Source organism: Diceros bicornis, chromosome 2 (genome assembly GCF_020826845.1).
Source record: "Diceros bicornis minor isolate mBicDic1 chromosome 2, mDicBic1.mat.cur, whole genome shotgun sequence".
In the NCBI taxonomy this organism is placed as follows: domain Eukaryota; kingdom Metazoa; phylum Chordata; class Mammalia; order Perissodactyla; family Rhinocerotidae; genus Diceros; species Diceros bicornis.
In genome coordinates this window covers 88,685,693-88,710,594 of record NC_080741.1, presented here as the reverse complement: position 1 = coordinate 88,710,594, position 24,902 = coordinate 88,685,693, and the positions used below count along the sequence as shown (strand labels likewise).

The following is a 24,902-nucleotide window of genomic DNA, read 5'->3' as shown; positions in this document are numbered from 1 at the left end:
CGCATGAGCAGAAAAGCTGGGGGCCTACGGGGCGGTAACCTACTGGCGTGTCTACTCTGGTTCTGGGCTTAACGCAGGTTGTCGCAGCTCTCACGCAGAGGAGAGGCAACTGGACCCCGCACTCGGGCCGTAAGCCCCCTTCTTAGCTGAGCAGAGCGAGGGGGCGGCGAGCTGGGTACTACCATGGCCGCGAACGTGAGTGTCTCCTGGTCCGCCGGGCCACACCCAGACTTCCCCATCAGCCGCGGCCTCCTCTTCCCCGGAGGGCCGCCGAGGTCCATTTTGCTTGTCTGACCCTTGTCGGGGCGGCCATCCCCAAACCCTCTGCGTGCCCGTGTCTGTGCCTCCGGCAACTAGTCCGTCCGTTCTTTTCTCTTAGCCTGTCCGGATTCCTTTCGGTCCACCTCATCCTCGGGTCGCGGGTTTGTGGGGAGGGAGGCTGCGGACGTCTTGTTCCCGGCGTTGGGATCTGCTTGTGCGCGGCGCCTCCCCGCAGCCCCTCCGTTCCTTCCCTCTGCCCGCCTGGGCCCTCGGGGTTCTCAGATTTGCGGACTCGGAGAGCTGGTCGGGACCTCGGAGAGAGGGCCTTCCGCAGGAAGGGTGGGGAAGCCGAGACCGCCCAGGTGGAGCTCTCCAGCAACGGACAGACAGGCGGGCTGTCCGGCGGTGCCGCTGTCCGGGCGGGCACTGAGCTCCCCGCCCTCGGCGGTATGTAAACCGAGGCTGTGATGCTGTAAAGGGGCGTAGGCTAGGTCGGGAGCGGAGAAGTTAGGATGACTGTGAGAGGGAGCATTTCCCTGCTCTCGGGCCCCTCGTCTTCCTAGCGTGGATTTGGTTAGAGAGACCCTGGCAGAAGATGGTTCTCTTCCAAAGGCTGCAGGTCTCTTCTCCCCACAGCCAGCCAGAATCTTTCCATTTAAGCCCAACATTCATTCAACAAACCGAGCAGCACCTCCCACCAGGGCGCTGGGTGTGGGAGAAGCTGGTGACTCACCACTCCGATCCTCTGTGAAAGTGCTTCTGGAGCCAGCTCGGGAGCCCTGCCAGCCCCGGACAATCCCTCCCTCCTGCTTTGGTGGAGCGTCCTGGCTACTCTCCCCTGGCCTGTTACACCCTCTTTTCAGGCCCCTCCTCTGTCCCTAGGCATCCTCTCTGTCCCCCCCCACCCAGGGTTTGTGTCACCCACAGCCGTAGCACACTCTGCCTGGTGTTAGCCTTGGAGCCTTGAATGCTGCACCAAGAAAAGCCTCAGAGGTGGTCTGTGAGACCCAGGGTCTGCCCGGGAGAGGCAGGCCACATCATGGGAACGTGTCGTGGGAAGGTGCTGAAGACTGCAGGCTCTGGAGTCAGGCCAACCTGGGGGCCAGTCCAGAGTCTTCCTCTCAGTAGCTGTGTGGCCTCAATCTCTTGCTGTTTATATTTCATCAAAGGATCTGTTACTGTGAAGTTTAAGAGAGACTGTGCATAGTAGGTACTTAAGGCATCAAAAAAAAGCCTATCTTCACAATCCTGGTGGGCAGAGACCACCTCGAGTATGTTGGGACCTGACCTTCGCCAAGGAATGTAGATGAATTTGCTTATCCTCTCCTCCCAAACCTTGGTTGATTCATCCAGTAGCTGGGTGCACATTTGGAGGAGCCACCAGGGCTGGTGAGGAAGAAAGATCTGAAGATGGTAGGGCGGAGCAGGGAGGCGACAGAATTCTTACTCAGTGTAACAGTTGTCCTGTGATGGAGGTACTGTTACCATCTCCATTTTATAAGTGAGTAAACAGGATCAGAGAGGTAGTGCAACTCACCCAGGGTTACACAGCAAATGATTTTAAGGGCCTATGTGTCGACATCTGTTCCCACCACTCATTGCTCATTGCTTCAGTCCTTGAGTGCTGGGACTGGGAGGGTATATGTCACTGAGGATATATATATATGTATTTAACACACATCAAGGAGCCAACATCAAGATCAGGGGCTTAAAGATGGCCTTGAAGAGAAGGAAGAAAGGCATAGGAAGGTGCCGCTCCAGCTAGGGGAGGGGGTGGGTAGTGAGGAGTGGGCAGAGAGGAAAGTCCGTGAGCCTCTGTATTTGCTGGGAGCTGGATTCAGAATGTGGGCTGGGTGTGTCATGTCACTGGGTGTGTCATACTCCTAAGCGGGGAGTAGCAGGACCAGCTTCTTTTCTTGACCCGTCCTGCCTGCAGCTGGCCCCCCATGGTCGCCTCTCATTACAGCCCAAGAAGTGAGGAATGCAGCCCAGGGCAGAGTGGCAGGAGAGTGGCCTTGGGCTGCCCGGATTTGAATGCTAACTCCATCTGTCAGAAGCTAAGTGATCTGGGCTGATGGCTTCACTGCTGAGCCTCCGTTTTCTCATCTGCGAAGTGGGGGAGTGATAGCGCCCACCTCCTTGTGCTTGCACGTGACTGGCCTGTGAGAGACTGGTGTGTTTGCCACTGTCATCATTATGATGGCTGGTGGTCACCTACCTGCCTGCAGCAAGTTGCTCCGCTGTTTCCAGATGGCATGGAAAGTCAAGACCATTTCTGAATGCAGTGGACATTGGCCCCTGGCAGGCCTGGGCTCGTGGCATTTGGGGAGAATTCAGAGAACATGGCCTTCACCTGTTTCAAGCAGAGGCTGACTGCAATCTCTCCTCTGATCCCCCCAGTCCTGCACTCAGGGCCTGGCTCACCCTGAGTGCTCATCTGGGAACCATTTTACATCTTTGTGGCTTATGTCAGCTCATCCCCAGCCTTGGTACCAGCCTTGGTATCAGTTACAGAGAAAGCTGATAACCTTCCACCGGTTAGAAGCTGTGCCATGCTTACTGTGCCCTAGGCACTGAGCCAGCTGATAATTACGTCCTCTGGTTCTCCCCACAACCCTCCGTGTTGAATTATTATCCCCATTTTACCGATGAGGAAATGGAGGGCGCCGAGGGGTTGAATTGCTTGCCCGAGGTCTCCTGGCTGGTGCACGGCAGAGCCTGGATTCAAACCCAGTCTTCTGGCTGCAGAGTCCTGCCCTTGATGACGACACTCTCGACAGCAGCGGACACATTCCAAACCATCCTTCTGTTATTGGCTGGATAAAGCCTGATCCACTGATTCTGGATTTGAGGCCTGCCATGAACCCACCGAGACGTGCCTAGCTGCCTTCGTCTCCTCGCCACACCCGCCACGACCCAGCCAGAGCAGATAGGCAGCTGTTCCCTGAGAAGCAATTCCTCCTTCCTCACCATTGCTCATATAGTTCCGCCTGCTGGGGATGCCCTCAGCCCAGGGTCTGCCTCTGAGAGCTCACTCACATCCCTCCTACAGGGAGCCTGCCCTGATCCCCCAGCAGGAAGGGGTCACTCCTTTAGCACTGGATTTGCTTCTCTCACCAGACACTCAGCATGGCCTAGTGCTGTTTGTGCTGTAACTCAATGGCCCTAAAGCCTCTCTACCCCTACAAGGCCCATCACAGCCCTCTGGAAGTTCAGCCACTGTTTGGTGAATTGAATTAAAAATGTATCTCTAATCACCTGTTTTTAAAACAATTTGGCAGTTTCTTAAAAAACATATATCTTCCCTCTGATCCAGCAGTTCCCCTCCTAGGTATCTATGCGATACCTAAGGGAAATGGAAGCACACGTCTGCATAAAGACATGTCCATGAACGTTCATGGAAGCGTCATTCATAATATCTAAGAACTTGAAACAACCAAGATACCCTTCCACTGGGGAATGAATCAAGAAACGTGTGCTCTTCCGTGGCCCACTGATCAACCAGGAAAAGGAGCAAGCCACTGCCATACCCAGCACCACAGAGATGGACCTCAGGAGCACCATGCTGAGTTAAAGGATCTGGACAAAAGAGAGTGTGTGCTGTACGATTCCATTTATACCAAGTTCTGGAAGAGGCAGAACTAATCTACAGTGATACAAATTCAAATGGTTGTACCTCCAGAGGGTGGGGAGAGGGGAAGATTGGCAGGGAAGGGACACAAGGAAACTTCCTGGGGTGACAGAAATGTTCTGTATCTCCGTCTGGCTGTTGGTCAGATGGGGGATGCATTTGTCAAAACCCGTCAAACTGTACACTTAATATCTGCTTTTTTACCATACGTAATTAAAAATCAATAAAAACTGAGTATAAATAAATAGGAAAATTCAATTTATTTTTAACGCCAATTTTCATTGTGAGTTTTTTTTTTTCCTTCAGTATTCCAGTTCGAGTAAGAGGAGAGAACATGTCAAAATTACGACTGACCCCCAGCCAGGCTTCCTGGAGCGGCTGAGTGAGACCTCGGGTGGAATGTTTGTGGGGCTCATGACCTTCCTGCTCTCCTTCTACTTAATTTTCACCAATGAGGTAAAATGTTCTGGGTCCCTCTGTGCAGATTGAGGGTCCCACAGCATCAGGAGCAAAGGCTCTGAATCTAGTGCCTGGATTTGGTAATGAGGGCCTAGATTTTACAAATGATGAGGGGGGGTGGTGCGTGCTGAATTAATCAGAATTCTTTCTGTCGTGACCCACCTCACAACTGACATAAGCAAGAAGTGAAATGGATCATTTTACTCACCTGAAATCCTTGGCATAGTACCAGCTTCAGGCATGGTTAGATCCAGGCATTCATGCTGGGTCACCAGGAATCTCCATTTCTCCATCTCTTGCCTGTTTCTCTCTGTTGTGGATTTTTCTTCGGCAGGCTCTCCCTTTGTGGTGGCACAAGTGGCCCGGCAACTCCAGAGTCACATCCAACCAGCTTAGCAACCCCAGAGAAAAGAGGAACCGTCTCTTTCTAAATCAGTTTAGCAGAAGTCGCAGGGAGATCTCTCAGTGTCTGGCTTGGGTCTCAGTCCTCTCTCTGAACCAGTCCCTCTGGCAGTGGACACATGTTCTGATTCACTAGGCCTGGGTCGCATAATTTGGACAGCTGTACCGATTGGCCCGTGTAAACTACATGGACCGAGAGAAGCGGGGGGGAGGAAAAGGCAGAGGAAAATGAGGGAAGGAGAGACAGGGCAGGCAAAAGCACAGCTGTTCCCAACACGGGGGCGGTCCTGAGATTGGCAGTGGAGTGGCGGGACAAGGTCTGCTGAGAAAAGCAGGAATCCTGGGGTCCAGTCCCAACTCTGCCCCTTGCTACACCTCAGTTTTCCAACCGTGAAGTGGGGAGATCAGTCTCAGTGCTCCCTTAGGCCCCATCCTGCCCTGACAGACTGCAGTAAGCACAATGGTGTAAGCCATGCCTGAGTTGTTGAAGCCTCACTCCCCTTGCTCATAGGGCCGTGCCTTGAAGACAGCAACCTCCCTGGCCGAGGGCCTCTCACTTGTGGTGTCTGCTGACAGCATCCACACTGTGGCTCCAGAGAACGAGGGAAGGCTGGTGCACATCATTGGGGCCCTGCGAACGTCTAAGGTAGGTTGGGCGATGGCTGTGACCTGCCAGAGGCTGGGGGCGCCTTGCTGGATAGTTTCTGGGTGAGCATTTTGAAAGCATGGGCTTTGGAGATGGACACACATGGGTGTGATTTCTGACTTCACCACTCAGCAGCTGTGTGGACCCATCACTCCTGGGTCTCAACATCTTCATCTGTAAAATCGGGAGAATAATTATAACAAACTCAGAGGCCAGTTTGAAGATTCGAGGGATTTAGTAGCTAACCTCTTGGCACAGTGCCTGGCACGTGGTGCGAGGTGTACAAACGGTTGTGATTAGCTCGTGTGTCCAGTGCAAGGCTACAAGGGTCCACTGGTTACTGAACCTCTCCTGTTTGAATACCAAGTACATGTCGTTGGCACCTTGCCATTGGGCCATGCAGCCTAATCTTGTCGTGTGAGGCTCGTGGTCACAGAGGAGTGCTGAGAACTGGGAACAGGCAGCTTCACTCCATTCTCGCTCGTGAAGCAGCCGTGGAACTCCCATCCTGCTCCCGCTCTCCTTGCCGGTTTCTCTTCCAGTCCAGCTTCCCTGGAGCTCGGCCCTCTGGGCTAATGTGAGGGTTAGCCTTTATTCTTCTTGTTTTCTTTGAATCTCTTTGAAGCTCTTGTCTGATCCAAACTACGGGGTCCACCTTCCGGCTGTGAAACTGCGGCGGCATGTGGAGATGTTCCAGTGGGTGGAGACAGAGGAGTCCAGGTGAGGTGCCAAGGGAGGTGCAGCTGTTAGGATGACATGCAGGGTGCTTTCATTGTGACGCTTCTAAAATTTCAAGTATAAAATCTTCCTCTCAGAGAAATGCCCAATTATGCCAGAATTATTAGCCAGTGATCTTTTGTTTGGAGATGGCAGGAATCTAAGGCAGGGTGGCTCAAGGAAGAAAGGGGGAGTGATTGGCTCATCATCTAGGAAGTTATCCAGGGATGCCCATGCTTGAGCCGTGACCAGCTCCGGGCTGCAAACAATGCTTTCCCGTGCATTGGTTCCATCTTCTCTCCCGTGAGGGGCAGAGGTGGCCTCCCAGCTACATCCTGTCAGTTCTGACAGAAGTCTCAGGGTAGGCCATCACTGGCCAGGCTGGGGTCACCTGGAGCTGAGCCACATGGACTCTGAGTGAGGGGAGGGGAGGTGGCTGGGGCAGCCGGGGCAGCCAGGGCAGCTCAGCTCAGCTTGGAGAAGGGCAGCTGCAGGGCCTCCCCCAGGCTGTCCTGGAGCAGAGGGTGCAGGCAGATCTCTGAGCCCAGAGGGCAGGTCTGGGCCCCTTGGCGTGAGCCAGTGGAGATGGATTTCAGCTCCCGATGAGAAAGCTCTTGTCTCCAGTCAGGGCCTTCGAGGGATGGAAGTGGCTTTCTGCCAGGGAGTGAGCACCCCGTCTCTGGGCTGGTGCGGACAAAGCCTGCTCCACTGGGGAGTTTGACCTGGTCTTCCCGAGTTGCTTCCTGTTAGAGATGCTTAGAGATTGGAATGTCTCAGGAGTGAAGGGCTGACCCTGGGGCTGCCTTGCTTTCCCTGCAGGGAGTTCACCGAGGATGGGCAGGTGAAGACAGAGAGGAGGTACTCCTACAGTGAGTACTGGGCCCCATTCTCCCGGGCCACGCCTCAGTCTGGCGTGTCCCTGTGCGCACGTGCTGTCTGCTTTTAGCAGAGGCTGATGCCAGCGGGAAGGGCACAGAACCAGGCGTGGGGATCCCTGGGTGCCGGTCCTCAGGGCCCTGCTCTTCTATCCCTCCAGCGAGGCTCCAGGAGCTGCACCTTTGGCCCCCAAGTGACCACGAGTTTGGCTAAGAGAACGTGGGGCCAGTGGCCACTCTTACCACGGTTTCTGAGTTTTTCCCTCTCCTTGCAATAGACACCGAATGGAGATCGGAGATCGTCAACAGCAGAAACTTCGACAGAGAAATTGGCCACAAAAACCCTAGGTGAGAACTGGACCCCAGGCCTGAGCACAGCCTTGCGTGCCACTGGCAGGTCCCAGCCTCAGCTCCCTCATCTGAGTAATGGGATTGAGTTACTTCTGCCTCATGAGTTGATGGAAGGGTGGGACGTGGTTCTGAGGCCAGCTCCTGTGCTGGGCTCCAGGAACACAGAGAGGCAAGAGCTGACGTCTCTGACCCCAAACAAGCTCCCCTCAAACAGGTCACAAGTATAAGGCTTGGCCTGAGTGCCTAAGGGCATTTGCATGTACCGCACCAATGGAGCACTTTACCAATTAGCCATGGGGCTGGGAGGACAATCAAGAAGGGCTTTCAGGAGGCAGTGGCATTTGATCTGGGCCTTCAGAGGATTTTGGCAGAGGGTGGTTAGCAGCTCAGGGATGTGGGGATGGTGAAGCGGGCATAAAGCTGGAGCACAGCTGCCTGCAGCCGTGGGCAGGGCTGTGCCAGGAGAGGCCTAGAATGTGTACAGTGGATGCTACCTGGAGCTGGGAAGGGTCAGTGAGGGTGTGAAGGCCATGGAAGGTCCGTCTGACGGCTGGCAGGAGTCTAGGCAAGAGACCTCCAAAGCTCTGGGGGACAGGAGACAGAGCAAGGGCACCCTGTCCAGGGAGTGGAGCAGGTGGTGAAGACAAGATGTCTGCAGTGCCTGGGCTGGTCTGGACTTACAGGAGCCCCCTAGATGGGGACCCTTCCTAGCACAACCCAAAGGGACCAGACAGCTCCCACTTGCTGCCCGCTCCACTGACAGCACCCTCTCTCTCCCACAGTGCCATGGCAGTGGAGTCATTCACGGCAACAGCCCCCTTCGTCCAAATTGGCAGGTTTTTCCTCTCGGCAGGTAAGTCTCCAGCCCCTTCAGGCGAGCCAGCAGCAACCCAGAGGCCCTGTGCTTCCACGCGGTCGCCCCCCAGCACTCAGCCCTCAGGTGGTTAAAGGGGTCCACACTGCCCTAGGCAGGGGATCAGCTGGCACTTTCCCAGCATCACACTTTGGGCCAGGGTGAAGGCAGATCCCCAGGGTGCAAGGGACTCATGTAGAGCACCCCCACCCCAGCCAGGTTCCTCTGAAACCCGGCTCTTCCGGGGAATGAGCGCCAGGCGCTGCTGCAGGTTCTGACCAGAGAGAGCCAAGAGCCCTTCCTCAGGGTGCCCTCGAGCCAGCAGTAGAGACAAGGCTGCCCCTGAGGGCTTCACTTCTGAGCCCCACCTGGCATCCAACCCTGTACCAGGGAGGGGTTGATTCATCACAGGCCGCTCCCAAGTGACTCCAAGAGAAGCTTGCAAGGGACAAGGCAGCATCACCGCCCCAGTAACTCCTGGGGCTCTGTCAAGTGCTCTCTGCAGCAGGGGAGCCAGGCTGGGACACAGGTGACTGGAGGCAAGGTGGGATGGGTCCAGGGCTAGGGCCATTCCCACAACTGTGGTCACTCTGGATAGGGAGAGGGGACAGGGAAGGCTTTCTGGAGGAAATGGGGCTGGCAGAGGAGAAGCTGTGCAAGAGGTGGGTTGGAGAAGGGCGCTCCAGGTGGGAGAGCGTGTTCGTGAAGGCCCCAAGGGGCATGAGCCAGGAGGCAGCAGCATGGCCAGGCTGTGAAGTATGTATGAGGGCGCGGTGGGAAGGGTGTCAGGCTGAGGGGTTTGCAGACCGAGGGTGTTTCAGTTTGCACACCACTGTTTCTAACCACCCCACTTCTCTCAGGCCTCATTGACAAAATCGACAACTTCAAGCCGCTGAGCCTGTCCAAGCTAGAGGACCCCCACGTGGACATCATTCGCCGGGGAGACTATTTCTACCACAGTGAAAACCCCAAGTATCCAGAGGTACACACAGGGGCTTGGGCTGCTCAGATAGCAAAGATCAGGGCCTTGGAGTACCATCCCAGACAACACACAGGAGTCACATTCCTGCTATAGACTCTGATTCGATTTCGTTGAATCCACAGCTGCACTCATCCAAATGAAAAGGGAGAGGAGAGGCATTCTAGGTGATGGGACCGTCTGAGCCGAGGCGTGGAGGCTTCGACGGCGCCATGGGCCCAAGCCCAGGCTGACTGCCACCTGCCTCGCTCACCTCACTTCTCTCCCACCCCCAGGTCGGAGACCTGCGCGTCTCCTTTTCCTATGCGGGGCTGAGTGGTGATGACCCCGACCTGGGCCCAGCTCACATGGTAATCCAGCTCCCCCAGGGCAGACTAAGGCAGGGCTTCCTATCCTTCCTGGGCACAGGCATCTTGGACAATGTTGTGAATGCTTCAGACCCTCCCTCCAGGAAATGCTTTCATGTGCTCACTTTCACATACAGTCGGGCATGCCTTTGAGCAGTTTCAGATGGCAGTCCCCCACAGCCATCTGTGGGCATCCATGGACCCTATGTTAAGAGCTGCACTTCTAGAGGGATCTCATAATTATGCCTAATGAGGGTTCTTCCTACCCCATGCAGCCCCTCTTCCCCCAGCCCGTTTTTTTGCTCTGTAAATACTTGGTCTCGTGTTCCTGACCCTGTCATGTGCAGTCCCAGCCCCACCCCCAGCCCTGCTCTGCTCCGAATCCTGCTTCTGCCTGGGTCCTCCCTGAAGCTCCGAATGGAGCAGCTTGGCCGACCTCGGGGGGCTGGTGTACCCCAGGCAGATGTGTGGAGAGAGAGGCTCCAGGGTTGGCGGGGGTGTCCTCACTCACTCCCCTAGTTGGCACACAGTGCGGAGGGATGCGGGCACCGGGCGGACTGATGACCCCCCTCAGCTCTAACACTAAATTCTCTGGCCAGGTCACCGTGATAGCCCGGCAGCGGGGTGACCAGCTGGTCCCATACTCCACCAAGTCCGGGGACACCTTGCTTCTCCTGCACCACGGGGACTTCTCTGCAGAGGTGAGTTGCTGCTGCCTCCTGTGTGATGGAGAGACAGGCTGGTCCTTCACTCCAGAGGTTATTTAATAAGCTCCTGCTACTAGAGGGCACAGCCAGTGCAATGAGGCAAGAGAAAGAAACAGAAGGAATAAGAATCTCCCTGTGTGTGCAGACTGGGCCAGGCACTGAGGACAGACCAGTGAGCAACACAGACCCATCCCTCACAGGCTTGCCGTCGTGCAGAGAGAGTGAGGACAGCTGGTGCTGAGCGGGGTGAAGGGCAGGCAGACGCTCCGAGACAAACAGACCTGATGACAGAAATCTGCTTCAGCAGTGGTCAGGGAAGGCCTCACTGAGTGACATTTTTGCTGAGTCCCAAGTGAAAAGAAGCGGCCAGAGCTGGGAGTTGGGGTCAGCCAGTCGTTCAGGCGGGACAGGGTTTACCTCGCCATGGGCACAAGGGGTGCCCGTGTGGCCACTGCCCAGAGGGGAGGGCATAGGGGAGGTGAGGCTGAGGAGTGGGCAGAGGCCCCTGTGTGGAGTGGGCTGCTGCTTTAAGAGTATCAGGGGGACGGTGAGAGGTTTGAGCTGCAGAGTCCCAGGACTGGGTGAGGGAGGGCGAGCGCCTCAAGGACAGCAGTCCCAGAGCTGGTGGGCAGCCGGGTCCCCACCTATAAAACGGGGAGGGTCATGCTCACCTCAGTCCCGAGGAGAAGCGGTGCACAGATGTGCTGGTCAGTTCAATTGCATGCCTTAAAAGTGAGCCTTTCTTCTCTGGGCAGGAAATCGTACTCTGTAACAGAAAAATACAGTTTGACTTGGTTGATGTACACAGCATAGCACTGGTGGGATGTTCCATGCTTGCCTTGAATAGGACTGCGGGGTTTTCATCCAGAATCGGCTCGAAAGAGAAAGGCAGCAGGCAGGGCAGGCGGCAGGGCTTAGCTGTGCCCCTTTGGACCCTGTCCTCGGTCCCTCAGCTGTCATCCTTCTCACTTCAGCCTCCAGCCCCAGGGTGGTACAGGGGCTGCGCCTCCTCCTCTGGCCAGGACTAGGGTGTGGTCGAGCTGCAGCCCAGGAGCCCAGTTACCAACCTCAGGGCGGGGCTGCCACCTCTAGCCTGGCAGGCCGAGTCACCCTCTCCACCTGCAGCTCCCAGGGCCCCTAAGGAGTTTCTAACATTAGGAGGCCCTGTCCAGGCCTTGCTCTCTCTCCCAGAGCCCCAGCCCTGCCCTAGGCTTCCAGCCTCCTGCAGGTGGAGGCCCAGGTCTCAGAGCCGCCCCCCCGAGAGAGGAGTGGTGGGGCTCCTGGCTTGGATAACTCCCAGGAGGGAAGGCTCTGACGGTGCAGACGGGCGGGTGCAGTGTGGGGTCTCTGCCAGGCAGGGAGAGTAGGCCCTGAGCTGAGGAGGCAGCCCTGGGCCCTGAGCAGAAACCCAGAGCCTGCAAGTCGGGATGCCCATGTCCAGTTCTGGGGCCAGAGAGTGCAGTGAGGACAAGCAGGGACGCTGCCTTCCGCTGGCTGTGGGACCTGAGCCAGCTGTTTATCCTCTCTGAACCTGTTGCCTCATCTGGAAAACGGAAATTTTTTGAATTGTTATTATTACCTCTACCTTCTTTCATTGTTATGAAGATACTTCATTCCTTCATTCAGCATGTTTTTATTGAGCACCAGGGACATAGTGAGGGACAAAACAGACATGGTCCCTGCCCTCAAGCCTATAGCTTATTAGTTAACTGCTTAGGGTGAGACCCTGGGCGGGTTACTTATCTCAGAGCCTCAGTTTCCTCTTCGGTAAAATGGAGATAAGTGTGCCTACCTCAGCAAGTTATTTTGGATTAAATAAGATAAGACTTATAAAGCACTTAGGACAGTGACTGGTAAATAGTGAGCAATAAGTTTTAGCTATCATTACCTTTATTGTAGATAATGCCAAGGGAGCCCGATTGAAGTCGGGGGTCAGGGAGGGCTCTCTGAAGAAAGGGCACTTAAGCTGAGACTGGAAGAGTGTGTAGGAGCCCACGAGGCAGGATTGGGTGTGTGCAGAGGCCGCGAGGCAGGAGGACACTGGACCTGGTCTCTGGACAGGCAGCCAGTGGGGCTGGGGCTCAGGAGAAGGTCGTGAAGGGGGCAGAAGCAGGGAGCCAGTGGGGAGGAGGCTACTGCAGTGGCCCAGGCGAGAGACGGTGACAGCACAGGTGAGGGATGACGCTGGTGAGAGAAGATTTGGGGAAGTGTGGACACAGTGTTGACAGGACTTGCTGACGGCCTGGATGGGGGGTGGTGAAGGGAGGAGCAAGGCAAGTTTGACACCCAGGTTCCGGCTTGTGCAGGTGGGTGGGTGGTTGTCCCATTTGCTGATGGAGACAATGGAGAGGAGCGGGTTGGGGTGGAGGCTCCAGTGTCATTGTTGGACGTGCCCAGACATCAAGTGGAGATGTCTCCTAGGTGGTGGGAACCACGGGGGGAGGCCCAGAAAGGTGCCAGAGCTGCGGCTCTAAATGAGGGGCCCGGGCGTGGAGGTGGGTTCCTGGGGAGGGAGTGGAGACTGAAGCAGCTGAAGGATTTCAGCGTTTGAAGGACAGCAAGAGGGAAGGAGCAGCCTGAGAAGTAGGAGGGAAACAGGAGAGCGAGGTGGCCCCGTCACTGAGAAACGTGTCCCAGGTGGAGTCGGACACCATACACAAAGCTTGTCCCATGGGGCTGGCACACACACTCAGATGTCGCCACTGTAGTGGGTGGTGACCAGTGACCCATGAGGTGCTGCTGCAGTATGGAGGAGGGTGAAGCTCTTTCCAGATGAGACAGCGGGCTAAGGACTCTCGAAGGAGGTGGGCAGTGATCTGAAGAGGGCCCATACCTCCCACAAAGGTGTCTGCCTTGCTCCGCGCCGTCCCAGGTGGGAGAGGCCCTGACACCAGGGTGGGAGATGTGCCCTTCTCTCCCGCTGGTCTGTTCATAAGTGGCCAACAGCGCCTGGGTTGGCGTGCCTCCCTCAGAGACATGAGATGTGACCCCTCCCTCCTGCCTACCTTGTCCTGCAGGAGGTGTTTCGTAGAGAGCAGAAGAGCAACTCCATGAAGACATGGGGCCTGCGGGCCGCCGGCTGGATGGCCATGTTTATGGGCCTCACCCTCATGACACGGATCCTCTATACCCTGGGTAGGTGTGGAGAGACAGGGCTGGGGGATCTGGCCCGCCCTTACGGCCCCATGTGCCTCCACTGTGCCGCTGACACCATCATCTGTCAGCTTTTCTGGCCTGATGGCCTGCTCCTTGGGCAGAGGAAGGCAGGCGTGAGGGACAAGGTGCTTCCGGGCTGCAGGGAGGGTGGGTGCCGACTCCCGGGAAGCTGGTTTAGCTTCCGTGATCCGAGGGTCTGGCCCGTCTGGCCCTCACTTGCTCACTCACTTGCTCATTCCTCCATCCCTTCCTTTCACAACGAACAGCCGTGGTGAGCAGGCTGGCCAGTCTGCGTGAGCCAGACCTGAGATCTGTGAAATCAGAGCTCTGGATACTTGGGCTGTTCCTCTGTCTCAGCTGCAGGTACCTCACACCTAACCTGCAGAATTTCAGGAAATGTTTGGCAAATAAGAAACACTCGAAAACTGTTATGGCTTCCCTTTCCACCCCAAAACCTGGGCTAGGTTTGGGGCAGCCAGCAAGTCTGGAGCACAAGGGAGAGTTTGCTGGCCTTCTCCCTTGGCCTGGGGTTGGCACCAGTAAGCCCAGTAGTTGCCCGAGTGACCCAGCTTGGCCCAAGACTGAGTGCCAGGGTGACTAAGTGCTGGGCCTAGACTGTAGCTCCGGGAGGATGGGGCTCCTCAGGGGACTTCCCATCCAGGCCTTTACCCTAGTGTGTCCCTATCCAGTCAGACAATTCTGTCCTGCCTTCTCTGGGCCCCCACACAACCTCTCTCCCACTTACCCTTCGCAGCTGAGGAGAGGTCTGGCAGCAGTCCGTCCCAGCCTGGCAGAGCTGGGAGGGCCACTGCCCTCATTCTGCAGATGGGAATCTGAGGCCCACGGAGAGAAAGGACACTTCCTCCCAGGCTTTCCTTGGATGGCTGAATTGTGCTCAGAAAGGCCAGCCGCATCTTGGGCACCATTTGGGAGAGAATAGAATTTGAACAGAATCCTGTCTTTCTTTTGCTCTAAGCCCATCGTGGCTGTGTGACCTTGGACAGGTCTTTTTCCCTCTCGGAGCCTCAGTTCCCCTATCATCAAGATGAGGAGTTTGGAGTCTGTCTCAGAGGGTCCTTCTTTGAATCTCTGACGGTCTGTGATCCTCTGATTCTCTCCACATCTGGCATGCTGACACTCCAGGGGCAGGACAGATGGCAGAGCATGCCGGGATCCAAAGTGCAGGTGGGGAGATTGAGGAAGCTACAGTGCAGCATCCATTCATTCCTCCATTCATTAAATACTTACTGAGTGCCTGCTGTGTGCCAGACACAGCTCTAAGCCCTGGAGACCATGCAGGGAGCAGGACAGACAAGGTCCCTGTCTTCTCGAGGCTTAGAGCAATGGCTAAGAGCTTAGGCTCTGGGCTCAGACAGCCTTGAGTTTCCATCCTGGCCCTGGCACTTTCTAGCTGTAGGACTTTGGGTGAGTTGAACTCCCTGGGTCTCAGTGACCTTGTGGGTAAAGTGAGGTTAAGAATAGTATCCACCTTGCAGGGTGGGCAGGAGGGTTTGATGAGATGGTGCATACGGTCCCTGACACAAGGTCAACACTCAACATGAACTCTGCTTGTTATGAGGGCCAAGTAGGGATGCTACATGGGAAGAGACCAAGATGAGCCATGTGCTGACCTGCAGGGTCCTATAGTCATGGCAGGGCACCAGGGCTTGCTCTGCAAACCCGATGGTACCAGGCCACTGTGGCCTCCTGGGAACTGAGTGAAGACCCCTCGGAGGACATCAGCTACAGAATGCCAGCCTGGAGAGGCTAGCCAGGCCAAGGACAGGGTAATGCTTTATGGATTTAGCTGGATCCTAGACTTTATCATATTGGGGCAACAGCCTGTGAGATTCCTTGAGGCAAGGGCCAGCTTAGGCTAATTTATTTCCCTCAGCCCCTGCACAGAGCCAAGCACATAGGTAATTGGTAATGACTTGCTGCATGAATGAACAGACACCTCCAGGAATGGCTGAGGGGCCCAAATGGCCACCACAGAAGCTTCCACCCACAGTCTTTGTGAGTGTGCAAGCAAACAGGGTATTTGGCAGTGTTACAGGCCACTGTCTTTATATTGGCCTCAGACTGACATCAGATAGAAAGCTTACAAAGCACTTTTGCATGCCTTCTCCCCTGGAGCAGTGGCTCAGAAAATGTGCCCAGCCACGCAGCTTGGGAGTGGGGGGCTCCTTCTCTAGTGGATTTCTAGTCCTCATTAGGTGGTTATTTGCCTTCTACCACTGACCCCCTCCTCTCCTCGCTCACCTGGAGGCAAGGACCCATGATTGTCTAGAGACAGGAACCATCTGCCGACCTCCTGAGACATAGAGCATGGTGGCCTCGGAAGCCTCACTGCCTTTCTCTTCCCCACAGTGGACTGGTTCCCCGTCTTCCGAGACCTGGTCAACATTGGCCTGAAGGCCTTCGCCTTCTGCATGGCCACCTCGCTGACCCTGCTGACCGTGGCTGCAGGCTGGCTCTTCTACAGGCCCCTGTGGGCCCTCTTCATCGGCTGCCTGGCTCTGGTGCCCGTCATCGTTGCTCGGACACGGGTGCCAGCCAAAAAGCTGGAGTGAAACAGGCCCTGGCATCCACCTGACACCCACGTGAGCCTTAGGATCCAGGTCACACCCCACCCCTGACCCCACTCCACGCCAGCACGAGTTTTGGATTCTGTACCCGCCCTGCTCTTCAAGGGGCCGGACTTGGCAGCGTGCACAGGTGTCGGGTTTGGTGTTCCTCAATTTACGTCTTCCCCACCCCTTCTCTTGCCAGTGGGCAGCTTTGGTGGGCAGAAGGCAGCTCCTGTCTGGCAGCGTGACAAGCATTCTCTCGTTTCCTTTCCTTCTCTTGAGACTGAGTGTCACCAGTTTGCACGTGTCACTTAGCTGATGTCTGCAGATGAGGCAGTGACACTCAGAGACCTGCCGCCTTATCACTCACTGCCTCTCCTCCCTGGAGACAAGTGCCAGGGCTCTGCCACAGCCCCGCCGCACCCTAAAGGGCCGCCCACCATTATCTCGAAGCAGGACCAGAGTGACAAGACAAAGATAGAACTTGACGTGGTACTTAAGAGAAACCCCACAGGAGATGTCATGAGGAGGAGAACGGGACTCTTGTCAGGCTTACACCTGTTTTATGGTTTGACAGAATCTTCTAAGTTTGTGGGCTCTCCAGAGGCCCTGAGTTTTTGTGTAACTTCACTCTTCTACCCTAAGAGGGAGTTGTTTGAAACGATTTAAAAAACAAAACAAAAAAACCTCACGAATGATTCACATTTCAGACTGCTAGAGAAAAACACCCTTTAATCTGTCAGTTGAAATTAATTCAGAGCACAGAAAGCTGTTAAATGGTAAGAAAAACTATTACCTCTGTTAGTATTCTGGGTCACTGGGAAGCTTTCAGATGCTTTGAAAGAAGTGTTTTCCCCCTCAGAGATGGGACTCTCCACAGGGTAGAGAAAGGCATTTCCCATCCTCTGGCCTCAGAAACTACCGATTTACTTGAACGACTTTGAGTTTTTAGTCAGCCATCGAAGGGAGAGGTTGGAAGCTTTATTATTTTAGGTGAGCCCCTCACGGTGACCCCTGCTCCACCAAATCAGCACTCAGAGGCCTGGGGTCTGCTCTGGTGGAACACCATTTGGTCTCGTTCCTTTCATCGTGGCAGTGCTCCTACACTAGCGTCTGGGCCTCACGTGGCTGCTTCTGAGGGATTCATCTATCTGTTGTGTCCCCAGCTTTACTCCTAAATAAAGCAAACCCACCCTTAATTCACTTTCTAAGTTTCACACTGTTTGAAAGATAACCTATGTTGTAACCTTTGTCTACCCTCTGTCTTTTTACTATTTGGAAACTGGCCTTCCTCGCTGGGAGTGCTTGTTTTACAAGGAAGCATTTGGTAGTCACATAAGGGTCAGGACTTCTGAAGCTAGTGATCTGATTATCTTTCTTCCTGTCCTGGATTATCTGTGCTATGAACTGAGATTCTTCGCCTTAAAAACAGCCAGCCCCAGAGACAATTCATCTGGGTTTAAGGATTGAAACAGTATTCACTACTGCTTGTTAAATGAGCAGTTTCATCGAATCTCTCAACTCTTAAAGGATGCTTTTGGAAAACACAGTGTAACTAGATGATGACAAAATACAAAATCCTTGGGATTTGGTTTGTGTAATTTTTTCTAGTGGATTTTAAATTACTGCCAATTTCAAAAGTGTTCTTAATGAGCAAAATAACGTTGAGATATTTGAAGCCGTTGGAAAATCATCATGAAATTTGTATTATCTTTGTATTTTTGATAAAAATTCAAAATAAATTTTTAAATATCTTTTGGTATAGGACCTTGCCATTATCCCTTCTTTTTTTGCATTCTTTCTGAAATATCTATCTTAAAGATTTCAGCCATAGACTTTATTAAGAACCATATGAAGTTTTAGAACTCAGTTCTAAGTTGCTTTTAGTGGTTAAAATAGGTTTCAGTTTTTTTTACAAAAGGCAACACAATATTGCTAGCATTTAGAGGCCTTATATACCAAAGCCTGCTTTGTTTTGGAGTGATTTAAAGTGAATGACTCATACTTCACCCATCTTCAGAATATGCTAGAAGAGGTGGGATGGAACCACAGCAGGATACTGTGCAAAAGGCATCATGGGCTGTGGGCTGGCACAGACCTGAGCTCTAATTCCCAAGTCTGCTGCTGATTGGCTGGCTGACAGGCTTATCAGTAATCTCTGAGCCTCAGTTTCTTCATCTGTAAAATGGGGACAATGCCTTTCCACTTCACAGGCTTGTTATGACGACTGAAATAAAGCCCAGGAAATGCCTAACACATGAACTTTTCAGTCTCTTTCGCCTCCTCTTCTGAAGCAATGGACTGCTGCTAATTTCCACTCTGAACCTAGCAATTTGAGTACTCTTTGTTACAAGATTTGAAGCAGGTAAATGGTAACTTGCCCAAACCTACTCTTATATTTCTCAAAACCTAATGTTTCATTTCATTTCCATAATTCCAACTAGGAGCTGACATCCGCCTGAATAACAAGTTATTTCTGCAGAGACAGGGCGATGTCTTGACTCAACTCCCAGAAAACAAGTCACTTACTACCTCTAGGAGAGCCTGAGCCCTGGTGCAGAGTGTGAGACGGTTTCCATGGCAACCCCAGTTGTATCTCAACAAGAAGAGCCTTGCAGCCAGGTTCCTGCTGCATGTGAGTCACACTGCAAGTTTTTGTTTGTTTCCCTTGGATAAAACTGACAAATTTTCAATGGCTCCTGTCAATGATTAAAGTAACATCTCGCTTCAACACAGAAAGAGAAAAAATTCCACATGTGTGATGGTGAGTTGCCAGCCTACAGGAAAACAAAATCTGATCATTAATGTAGTCTCAACATGCATACAAATTGTCATCTGGGTTTTCTTAGCTGATGTAAAATCTGAAAGAAAATGTCAAGCCAAGTCTTTTTAGATAAATGCTTTATTTTTTCTCAAAATGTTATAAAAATTATTTCTCTTGAATCTCTACAGTGCATGGAGCTTTATAAATTTATCCAGTAATGAATAAAATCTAGTTTAACACTGATCAACTTTCACTAACATTTCTTTAATTCTCAGTTAGTGGTTTTCCTTTTCTTTGCTGATTTTAGCTTTGTTCTAGTCTTCTGCTACCATAAAATGTTACTTGGAAAAGCAGATCCCAACAACCCACATCTGAGAGGACTGGTGCTTCTCCTCTGCTCTTCCCCCATAGTAGAGGAGGCAGCCCTGGGCAGTATCAGTAAGCCTGACTGAGGGAAAACGAGTGGCCTGCAAAGAAAGGGTCCTAGGTTGGCAAGAGCGCGAGTGTCTGACAGAGAAGAGTCCACGTGGAAGAAGACTAACTCATTCCTAAACGCACCGTCATCCCCAAATTCCCAGCGGTTTCTATAAAAGAACTGACTCGTGTCTCCAGAGATGAGAAGAACAAGGTCTTAGTGGCAGAGGTCTCGGGGAAGTGTTCCCTAGCTCAAAGCATAGTGTGTGGTAGCAAGCAGCTTTGAAAGCCCTCCCTGGGTGAACGTGACAAGACCTCCAGCCCCGGCCCCCGTCTGCAGCACACGCTGCTTCTGTGCCTTCTCAGAGAAGTCACCGCCCCCAAGGCGTAGGCATCCCCCCCGGGGAGGTGGGGGGCCTGCACAGCACAGCTTACGACGAGGTGGCCACTCACATCACAGCCTCTCAAATGGGAACAGGTGGGAAGCCGCCTCCTTCTTTCCGCTTTTGGTCTTCTTAGGGCACCTCGGCTTCTGCTCTTCTTCAACCTCTCGGTTTTGGGGCCAGGAGGCAGCCAGGATCCTGGCTGCTTCTGCTTGAGAGCTGGTCCCCTCCTCTTCGTCAGAAGAGAGCCCACCTCCTGCACCTGCATGGGGAGCTGCTGCCTCACACTGGAGAGGTGGGACAGTGGAGGGGAAACAGACCGCGGGTCAGTGATCAGACACCAGGAAGCACTGTCAAGAGAAGCAAAGCTCCCAGCAACGGCCTGCCCTGAGCTGTGTGCCTCTAGGAGGACAAGGGCACTGTGTGGGGCTGGGGGAGAGCCAAGAGCACTCTTCCCGTGCCTTCCTCAGCCTGGGTACTCGCCCAAGCAGGCACTGGAGAACTTGCTATGTGCTCAGTGCTGAGGAACACAAAGATGTCTCGGCAAGAAACTGCCCTCACGGAGCACACAATCAAATCTAGGAGGTGACTGACCGGTGCCTGCATTTACGGCCTCATTCCTGAACCAAAGTGCATTGTATTTGCCTGCCCAAATGCACAGTACTCCTCAGTGCCAAGTGCTCTGCGGAGGCCCTTCCTGAAGGCTGGGGAGCTGGGCCGGAGGGTTTGGGTGCAGAGGGGGAAGCACGTCAGCAGCAGGAAGGAGCTGGTGAGAACATACAGCCAGGTGAAGGGCTTACCACAGGGACTTGAGGGAGGAGCAGGACAAAAATATTTTCCAAGGGCAAACAGGCACACGTAGGGATGGAGAGGGGAAGAAAACCGAGAGGCGTGGTTATGGCTGCTCCCAGAGCACGTTTCTGCTGTCTCTGACCCAGTGCTGATCACACCACAGGCCTGTGTCCAGGGCCCTGAAGGCCCCCAGGTGGGAGCCCCTTGGGGCTGCGTGTCAAATTCAAGCCTGTGTCCACAGGCTGGCCTGGCACGTGGCAGGTGCTGCAGGAGGTGTACTCAGGAGCAACCCCGGGCACGAAGGATGGTCACAGGCACCGGGAGCAGCGCGAGCTAAGAGTGGTGCATCAAACACAGACATTCAGGAACTCGTCCCTCCTCCTGTGGGTTTAACACCGACCGCACCCACAGCAGGCACTCACTCGTGCAGACAGGAGCAGAAAGGGGATGCTGGGGCAGAGCGGGCATCTGAGGTGGACTCCGGGAACAACAAGGTAAAGACACGCGGCCTGGGAGACACGGACTGTGGCGTCAAAACAGCTGTCTGTGACTGCACGTCTGGGCAGACCTGGGCCAGTGATTTGGGCGCTCTCTCCAACCTGGGCTTATTTTTTTAACTTTTCTTTTTGGGCTTGTTTCTTTCCGAAGGAACTGCACTGACCTTGGCCCCGTAGCGAAGCCTCAGCCTCTCCCTGATGAGCAGTCCTCTGACCAGCAGCTTCCAGTTTCCCAAAGCCCGCTTCTCCTTTTTCTAACGGCAAAATGAAATGGAAGAACAGGAAATGTTAAGTACTGTCATTTTCAGGAAAAATCTCAAGATGGAACCTGTGAACATACACATGTAAAGACACATAACATTTTAGTTAAAAAATAGTTTCTAAATCCCACCAAGTCCCAGTTTAAAATTGGTATGATTTATAAAGTGATACACACGAAAGGCACCAAAACCAAAAACCTCTTTTTGTTTCCAACTGTAAAATTTTTAGGGGAGGAGGTCAGCCAGAACCTGGACCACGGACAGTTCCTTTTAACAGAGGCAGGTGTCACAGCAGGGGCAGCGGTCCCTGGAGCTGAGCCAGGCAGAGAGTGGACAGTCAGGGTGGATTCTGGTGTAGGCAGGACCCCATTTTGTCCAGTGCTGGCTCCCCAGGGTGCCTCCCATGAGGCCAGGGAGCTGGGAAGAGCTTGCGCAGACTCTCTTCTTTTTCACACAGTGCCAGTGAGGTCCCCGTGTGCTTGTGCTCCCGCCACTCTGCGCTCCCAGCTCAGGCCCCCACCAGGCCTGCCCTGGCCCAGCTGCTCACCTCCTTCTCCTTCTTTTCGATGACCGCCTGCTCTTTTTCCCAGGCGGCCAAGAGCACGTCTTTGTATTCCTCGCAGACTATGTACCCGTCAGTTCTGTGGGGATGCAACATGGTTGGTCTTCCTTGAGCCTGCTGCCTCCTCCGGCCTCTCCTCCTCCCCTTTGTGGAGGACAGTGGGCCGCTCCTACGCACGTGGGACCCTGAAGGATGCCTGGGTCAGCAGGTCCGCAGTCCCGGCTACAGCTGCTAACAGATACCACCCGTGCAGAGGGAAGGCCTATGGACACCGGCCCTACATCTTCTTCCCCAGGTCCTGCCTAAGAGAGCTGGGAGGAGAGCCCCTCCCTGCCCCCACTGCACAGCAGAACAGAAGGATGCGGACCCTGCTAGGTCACCTGTGACCCCCCCCCCCCCAAGAACAGCGTTTTAATCCAGCATTATTAGGATGCTGGTTTCATCGGTTTTGCTGCCTCCGGATGGAAGCCAGAGTAAAAGTGTAAACGTAAAAAAGTGTAACAGTAAAAGGTAGTGTCAAGGTGGATTTTACAAATCCAGAGTAAAACCCTGACACTAAGAGCCACTGGGCCTCAGCCTCCACCAGCCCCACATCAACTTCCCATAACCTCCCCACCCCTCCTTCCGGCCTCCACGGAAGGCCCCTCACGCACACGGGATGGCAGTAGCCTCCATGGAAATCGAAGCCAGTGACGGCCTGGACGCAGTCGATGTCCAGCTTGCGGGCCACACGGTGCAGGTTGGGCAGGTGCAGTTGGACACAGCCAACAGGCATCATGCTGGGCAGGAAGAGGTACACGTTCCCAAATTCATTCCGGGGGACCTGCGGAGGGTGGCACACTGGGTCTGGCCAGCTGCAGACCAGAGCGGCCTGGCCCTGCCCTGCTGAGCGCTGCCCTCACCTTCCCGTCCACGGCCACAGGCGGCTGGTACTCCTCTGTCTGCCACTGGCCAAACAGGCCCAGGTCATTTTGGTCGTGCAGCTGGGGCTCAGCGAGGCGGGCTTTCCGGGCCCGGTTGGAAAAGCCTTTCACCATCTACAGCAGAGGGAACAGCCAGTTTACCACAGGGGCTGCCGCTTCCTGGGTGCTTACTGTACACCAGCACAGTGCTCGGTGCTGCACAGCTGTCCCCTCACTTAACCCACCACAAACCTGAGACGGGTCCACAAACCTGAGAGGGGTGTGCTCTTTCTCCCCTCTCACTACCTCCAGCCCACTAGTATTCCTGCTCCTACCAGCTGACGCCTAGAGTGCTCACTGTCCCAGGCTCTGTGCTCAGGGCTTTCTGGCTTCTCTCATCTTCTCAACAAACCCAGCGGGTTAGGTTCTGATATCATTTCCATCTTACACATGAGCAACCTGGGAGGTGCCAACGGTTCACCGAGTCACAGCGTGTAAGGCCAGAGCCTGTGCTGGTACCGGCTACGCCATCTCCCACACTCGCATCACTGCGAGGGAAACGGGCACTCAGACGAAGTCACTTACTTAAGACTGGGTGAGTGACAGGGGCAGGACTGACACCCAGATACCTGCCTGTGCCATGCACCCCGGAAGGCACGGAGAGTCTGAGACCCCCAGTGTGCTCCCCTACAGGTGTGTAGTCGCCAACACTGAAACTTTCCCTGGTGAGCGAAGGGATGAAAGGAGTAGGGGACCGGCGAGGAAAAGGCTGCGTAACTTCCACTAGGAAGAGCAGCGCAGGCGTGGGGGAAGGGCTGGCTCTGGGCCGTGCAGACAGCTGCCTCTAGTGCAGCGTTGGCAAACTTCTTCTGGAAAGGGTCACATATACCCTCTGTCGCATAACCTTTATTTCCCTCTTTTTACAACCCTTAAAAAACGTAAAAACCATTCTGAGATCAAGGGCCCCACCGGAACAGCACCCAGGACGGACGTGACCTCCAAGCTGTGCCTGCCAACCGCTGCTCTAGTGGCCATTCTGGCATGGCCTCTGCGCACGCCATCTCCGTCACCCATGTGGGCTGACACTCCCTTTCTGAGGAAGCTATTCACCCCGTGTTGTTCAGTAAACATCCAGTGAGCATCTATTACAGGCCACGCCATGACACCAGTCCTTAGGGGCAGAGAAGGGGAAGTCTTTGTTCTTACGGAGCGTGGGCTCCTGTGGGGAGACAGAGAAGACAACTCAGTGTGAAGAGGACGGGGGAATGGGCAGAATGGGGCCCAGAGGTGGGGACCCTTACCCAGCCCTGAGGAGGGACAGGTTAAGACAGGCTGCTCAGAACAGGCCACGTCAAAGCCGGGTCAGAAAGGGCACAGAGGGTCTAATCAGGTGAACAGGACTGGGGAGAAGAGTGTTTGGGACCAAAGGGACACGGAAGTGTGAGAACACAAGTATCCGGGGACTGTGGAAGTCATCTGGCACGCAGGAGGAAGCGTGGCTGGAGAGGAGGCAGGCACCAGAGCACCACAGTCTCTGTGCCACGAGAAGGACGTGGGACTCTAGGTGGGTGAGGGCAGACTATGTACAGAGTGCCACACATTGCTCTGTGTTTCAGAAAGATCCCATGATCGCGATGTGGGGAATGAAGTACGGGGCTGGGGCCAGAGGCCGGGCAGGTGCTTGTGATCCAAGCAAGACGTGATGAGGCAGGAGCTGGAGCCGGGACAGCAGAAATCAGGGGGACGAAAGGACTCGAGATTTGGGATTACTCTAGAACTGTGCTAATATGACAGCCACCCGTATGTGGCCCTGAACATTTGAAATGTGGCTAGTCCTGAAAGAGGAACACACACCACATTTCAAAGCCTTAATAAAAAAAAAAAAAAAGAATGTAAAATATCTCAATAACATTTCAAATATTACATGTTAAAATGACAATATTTCAGATATATTTGAATATAAATATATTAAAATTCCACCTGTTTCTTTTAAAGTTTTTAAGGTGGCTACTAAAAAACTCTAATTTGTGGCTCACATTATATTTCTATTGGATGGTGCTATTCCAGAATGAGGAGACTGTTTATTTGATAAGAAGCATAAAGGAAAGGTGAAGGGTCTACGGGAAACCCCAGCGGTCCTCCAAGTCCCAGCAGGCAGCGTAACACACTCAAGCCCGGGTGGCAGTGACCTGCTCCCAACGCCTGCAGCCCCTTCCCGCCACACTGAGGCCCCTCCACTCCCTGCCCGGCTCCCCAGTCTCACCACCCAAACAGCTCCTCCTGGGGATCTGACAGAGAAAAGCACATGCGTCTCTGACTCGCCACTGTCCTCCCCTGGCTGAACTGGGCTACATGTCCTGTGGAAAGGCTTTGT

At 54.1% G+C, this 24,902-nt stretch overlaps 2 protein-coding genes across 5 annotated transcripts in view; one reads left to right on the top strand and one right to left on the bottom strand.

Annotated features, from left to right (window-relative positions):
• The first annotated feature begins 8 nt into the window (after positions 1-8).
• TMEM43 (transmembrane protein 43) lies at positions 9-17,721 on the top strand. Of its 2 annotated transcripts, XM_058566151.1 has the most exons (12): positions 10-195; positions 4,199-4,348; positions 5,265-5,399; positions 6,025-6,119; positions 6,936-6,985; positions 7,270-7,339; positions 8,125-8,195; positions 9,056-9,177; positions 9,450-9,524; positions 10,121-10,222; positions 13,246-13,363; positions 15,755-17,721. In XM_058566151.1, exons 1-12 carry the CDS (start codon positions 184-186, stop codon positions 15,955-15,957), a joined length of 1,203 nt encoding a protein of 400 aa, XP_058422134.1. In that variant the 5' UTR covers positions 10-183; the 3' UTR covers positions 15,958-17,721. The 2 variants fall into 2 exon arrangements, with proteins under 2 accessions (XP_058422139.1, XP_058422134.1); XM_058566156.1 differs by lacking the exon at positions 9,450-9,524 and having other exon boundaries at positions 9-195.
• Positions 17,722-18,838: 1,117 nt separating this feature from the next.
• Positions 18,839-24,902, bottom strand: part of XPC (XPC complex subunit, DNA damage recognition and repair factor) — a 33,198-nt gene continuing 27,134 nt past the window's right edge. Inside the window, exons 12-16 of one of the 3 annotated variants that reach the window (XM_058566143.1) lie at positions 22,529-22,663; positions 22,280-22,449; positions 21,612-21,705; positions 20,969-21,058; positions 18,839-19,802 (exon numbers count right to left, since the gene is read on the bottom strand). In XM_058566143.1, the coding sequence (XP_058422126.1) occupies positions 19,587-19,802; positions 20,969-21,058; positions 21,612-21,705; positions 22,280-22,449; positions 22,529-22,663 (705 nt within the window). In that variant the 3' untranslated portion in view covers positions 18,839-19,586. Of the gene's footprint in view, positions 19,803-20,968; positions 21,059-21,262; positions 21,378-21,611; positions 21,706-22,279; positions 22,450-22,528; positions 22,664-24,902 lie in introns of those variants that run through there. The other 2 variants (XM_058566146.1, XM_058566147.1) reach the window with 2 other exon arrangements.

Bases quoted from the DNA above. Each gene is read 5' to 3' on its own strand.
- TMEM43 (XM_058566151.1), top strand. The intron at 9,178-9,449 runs GTACACACAGGG...TCCCACCCCCAG, and splicing joins AAAACCCCAAGTATCCAGAG to GTCGGAGACCTGCGCGTCTC. The intron at 9,525-10,120 runs GTAATCCAGCTC...TTCTCTGGCCAG, and splicing joins ACCTGGGCCCAGCTCACATG to GTCACCGTGATAGCCCGGCA.